Raw genomic sequence first — 5,322 nt, forward strand, 5'->3', positions numbered from 1 at the left:
CATTTACATCATTAATTTCTGGTGGAGATACAACCATTTGACTTTTTTGTAACCCTTCTTGAGGTCTAAAACATCATCCCTTTCATAATGCTCTTCATCACCAATAGTAATATCACCTTCATCACAGTCTTCATCATTAACAGCAGACTCACTTGAAATTGAATACAACAATCTATAGAACATTCTGGAGTAGAGATCAATGCCAAGAAAGTGACTTCAAGATTTTTGAATTTCATAAGCATGAACTAAAACACCATAAACAGTAACTTGACTTGGTGCCATACCAGCAATGAGGGCATTGTGTTGGTCAATCACAGTGCATGATCAATACTTTGAATGTCTCTAGGGCGAAGACCTGCTATGAAAAACCTCATTTAAGAAGTGGCAATGCAGATAAAGTAACCCCGAAAATCTCAGCCCAATTGTTATAAATGTATCAACAGAAAACCACAAGGATTAAAAAGGAAAAAAATACAATCAGGATGAGCATGCAGGTGCTTATGAAGGCAGCTGGAACATCAGGGATTTATGAGAAGTCACATGGGCTCGTCATAAAGTGCTACATTGAAACAGAAAAGTGCAAGTAGCAGTTAAAACTTTATGCAGCAGAAAATTCAACAGAAGTTAGTGGTCAGGTTGAAGATCGAATAGAAGAATTGGGGTTGTTTCTATATTGGCATGCTAAGAGTTCAAAATTCATGGTGGTTATCTTTTACTTGGGTTGGGGATTAATCTTAAACAAGAACGATACAATAAAAAGTTTGTGCAATACTCAATCAATTCCACCTGTTTTTATAATGTGGCACACAAGTAACACACCTATCAAGAAGGCAAATTTAACAGTTCATTTAACAGACTGTATTAGAAGGCAAACACTTTTACCTTTCAGCTCATCTGTGACTGTACACAAATAACCTTGTTGATTAAGATATCAATTAACATATTCACATAAGAAGATAAAAGTTCCTAAAAAGCTATGATGTTCCCATACTATGGAAAAGATGATCATATGTAAAATAAAAAAATGATTCACCACCAGATAAAAGTTTGCATTAAAGCCATAAGTTATGCCCTGCTCATTGAGAGTTTCTCTCTTCTTTGAATAATCGAAGAGAAGAAAAAGTTGAAAGATTGGGCCAGTTGACGATGTTGAGAGACTCTAGAGTGAAATCGCAACAACTTTCAAAAACTTCAAATACACGTGTCACTAAAGCCAAAAACAATAGAGTTTCAAGTAGACAACCTGACATCAAAAGGGAAAAACAAGAACTGCATTTGGAGACTTCAGGTTCATCACATGAGGCTGGAATGAAGAATTGGGAAGAAAATCCTACAGAAGTTAGTGGTCAACTCGAAATCAAAGTGTTTATGTCAATGGAAACGCCCCTAAAAGATAAAATGAGAATAAACTTTTGAAATCAAACTGAGAAATCAAAAAATTGTTGGAACCGAACCTGAGAAATCAAAAATTACAGGAACCGGATGCTGCGGCGGACGGCTGGTGGTGCGGCGACGATGGACGGTGGTGCGGCAGTGACCGGTGGTGAGGAATGGTATAGGCCGGCGAAATTGAGTGAGGGAGAGGGGAGGATGGAAGCGACGATCTTTTGATAGTTTTAAGGTTTTTTTTTTAATTTGTTTGGTTTACCTGCTAACCAGGTTACAAGTTATATTTTTAAAGAATGATGACCTATTTAACAGGTTTAAGAAAGTTTAAGGATTTATTTAACAAATTTTCAAAAGTCCAATGACTTATTTGTTCCAAAAAATTGTCTAGGGACTTAATCAATCAAAACAATAAAGTCCATTGGTTTTTATTAGACTTTTCCCGTATATAAAATATGTAATACGAAGGGTAGGAAAGAGAATGAAAACCATAAATACTTTGATGACTATTAAAAAAAATATATATATATATATATATATATGTATATGTGTGTGTATGAACACATACATTGATGCAAATATCAAAATATGTGTATGTGAATTAGTATATTCATTGATGTATATGTATTATACATACATTGGAATATAAACTTAAGATTGTGTGAGAATAAAAATTAGGATGAGAAGTGTAAGAAGAGATTTTGACTATTTATTATTTTTAATCCTAAAACAAAGGATTTGTTTCATATATATTTGATTCACAATGTGTAACCTTTTTACATGTACTTTTTGTTTCACAAATACGTAAAAGATGTTCACATTGTTAACCGAGTACATGTGAAACAAATACATTGTGAAATAAATGTATGTTAATCAATATTCTAAAATTTAGTCTTAAATGAAAAAAGAAAATCATATGAAATAACACATGATGCACAAAGTTCTCAAAGTTATCACAATTTCATGGGTTCTCAAAAGAAAGTTTCCTTGATAAATATAAATCAAATATAGGATAAACATCTTACTTTAAATATAAAAAATCTAAAATATAATTAAAATCATCATTGAGTTATGATAGAATATTTAATTATTATTTTTATAAAAAAACATTATATTATTAAACCTAAAATAAATTACTACGTTATTAAATTCAAATTAAAACATAATAAAAAGAATTGAATTAAATAATTTATATAAAAAAACAAGAACTTTTAAATTGTTAATTTGATAATAATATTGATATCATTTTTTTTCAAATTTGTATAGGGTCACCAAATTTATATTTTATTCAAACATAAAAACATTATCACTCATACAAAAACCATATAAAACCGTATTATAAAATGACAAAGACAAAATAAAACAGAACACTAAAATCGAGATGTATCGAGCTGCATTGTGCGAGTATACTTCTAGCATTATTATGAATGTTAAAGTATACTAATTTTTAACAAACGTAATTAATTCATCAACTAGTTTATTAGCTAACAACTAGCTTATCAACTTATTTATCATACATAACCGTAATTAATACGAATAATTAAATAAATGATTTATTTAAATCACCTTTTACCTATTGCTCATAGTTTTTTGTCACACTTTCTTTTAATTTTACATTAAAATAAAATGAACCTTTGAAGTATAAAATGGTTGAATGATTTTATAACCCATGACTTAGAATGGTTACAAAACACACACAAATATAATAATTAAATAGATAAAATTTGTAATAGAGTGACCAATCCAACCAACACCAACCGAGTTCATTAACTCAGTGATTATGAGTCACAATTTACTACTAACAGAATATAGCTTTTAATTGTTAAAAAAAATACGATTATTATCTGTACAAGAAATAAATAATAATCATTCTTGAGTGATCACATGCTTGCATGATATTAGTGACCGACACTCGGGCTTGGGCCAAAGTATTTAAGTCCCCTAAGTGACTCAACACTTGCAAACCCGTGCCTTATTCCAGAACCTGCTCCATCTTTATTGGCACCCAGAGAAAAACGATAAAGAAATCAATTAATCTCATATAGGCAACCAACGGTATTCAGAATACTTAATGGTCGAGCAGCCGTTACAAATGCTAAACCAAGTAAAACGAAAAGGGTAAGGAAAATTTCAAACTCTTGCCACGTTTAACATCTCTGTATGAGGAGAGGGGACGTTAGAGACTTCTGGTTGTGGTTTATGTGTAAAAACGAAAAGCTTTTTGGTTCATATTTACAGACCAAAAAATAGAAGAATTTGGGAAATGTATATTTTAGAGTAAACTGTAAATTTGGTTCTTGTGGTTTGTTGAAAATAATACTTTTCTATCGTATAGTTTCAAAATTACAAGATAGCTATTGTGATTTGTAAAAACGTTCAATTTGGTTCCTTTCTCTAACAATTGTTAAAAAAAACTCTGTTAAATGAGAAACATTTTCATTATTTTATTGGTTTTCCTGTCTTTTACCCAATGAAAATTGATTTTATAATTTAGGTCCCTGTGGTTTTTGAATGGGTAAAAGACAAAAGACACCCTGATAAAATAGTGAAAATGTCTTTCATTTAACGGATTTTTTTAACAATCGTTAGAGAAAGGGAACAAATCTGAACGTTTTTATAAACTGCGATGGCACATTGTAATTTCAAAACTATAGGATGGTGTCTGTTTGGTTTGAGCTTGGACTCCAAACATCAAAAATGCTTGGAGGTCAAAGTTCAAATCCAAGAAGAAAGAAAAATCCCCTTGTGGCCACAAATGTTCAAATACGGTGACTCCGGACTACCCGCAAAGCAGGTGGTCGTCCTAAGATTAGTCAGTTCGCATACCGGATTAGATATCCAGATTAATCAATAACCAAGTTTATAGTTTAATCTATATTTTACAGGTAAATGTAGTAGTAGTTGCGAGTCTAAATTGGAGAAATAGATAGGAAAAGAATTATCTGTTAAAATAAAATTGCAATTATTTTAAAGATATTTAATTCAATTGGTTTTGAAAGATCGACTATACATAGTGTAATAAAAAATCACTCTTCATAAAGACTCGCAGAGGATGGCCATTTTCTTCACATTGTAATAATTATCTAATACTATATTATAAAGTATTTGATAAAAACTCTTAAAAATCATATTTTATGTGTAGAATACTGTTTATTAATGCATGTTACTTAAAACTCAAGATTGCAAGTGAATTATGCGTAAGTACAACTTATTAAAGCTTCATATCTGAATTCATGTAACTAACTGCTAATAAACATCTCATTGTAAATCTAAAAAATCTAAAATATAATTAGAATAATCATTGAGTTCTAACATAATACTTAATTATTATCTTTCTAAAATGTTATCTATACTATATTATAAAACATTTGACAAAAACTCTTAAAAACCATTTTTTTATGCATAAAGTACTGTTTATTGATGCATATTATTTAAAATTTAAGATTACAAGTAATTTTGCATTAATACAACTTATTAAAACTTCATTTTGAAATTTGTGTAACTAACTGCAGATAAACATAATCAAATATAGGATAAACATTCAATTAAAATAAAATAAAAAAATCGAAATTATAATTAAGATAATAATTGAATTCTAACAGAATGTTCAATTATTATCTTTATAAAAAATTACATTATTATCTATACTATATTATAAGCATTTAATAAAAACTCTTAAAAACTAATTTTTATGCATGAAGTACTGTTTATTGATGCATATTACTTAAAATTTAAGATTACAAGTAATTTTGCATACGTACAACTTATTAAAACTCCATTTTAAAATTCGTGTAACTAATTGCAGATAAACATAATCAAATACATAATAAACATTCATTTTAAATATATAAAAAAATCTAAATTATAATTAAGATAAACATTGAATTATAATAAAATGTTTAATTATTATCTTTATAAAAAATTATATTAGTAAAC

At 29.0% G+C, this 5,322-nt stretch overlaps 1 protein-coding gene across 1 annotated transcript in view; it reads right to left on the reverse strand.

Annotated features, from left to right (window-relative positions):
* Nucleotides 1–3,098: 3,098 nt before the first annotated feature.
* Nucleotides 3,099–5,322, reverse strand: part of LOC112515950 — a 7,516-nt gene continuing 5,292 nt past the window's right edge. The window contains exon 4 of the mRNA XM_025122934.1: nucleotides 3,099–3,379. Coding sequence (XP_024978702.1) covers nucleotides 3,285–3,379 — 95 coding nt within the window. The 3' untranslated portion in view covers nucleotides 3,099–3,284. The remainder of the gene's footprint in view (nucleotides 3,380–5,322) is intronic.

Source organism: Cynara cardunculus (assembly GCF_001531365.2).
Source record: "Cynara cardunculus var. scolymus isolate 2C chromosome LG 7, CcrdV1, whole genome shotgun sequence".
NCBI lineage: Eukaryota > Viridiplantae > Streptophyta > Magnoliopsida > Asterales > Asteraceae > Cynara > Cynara cardunculus.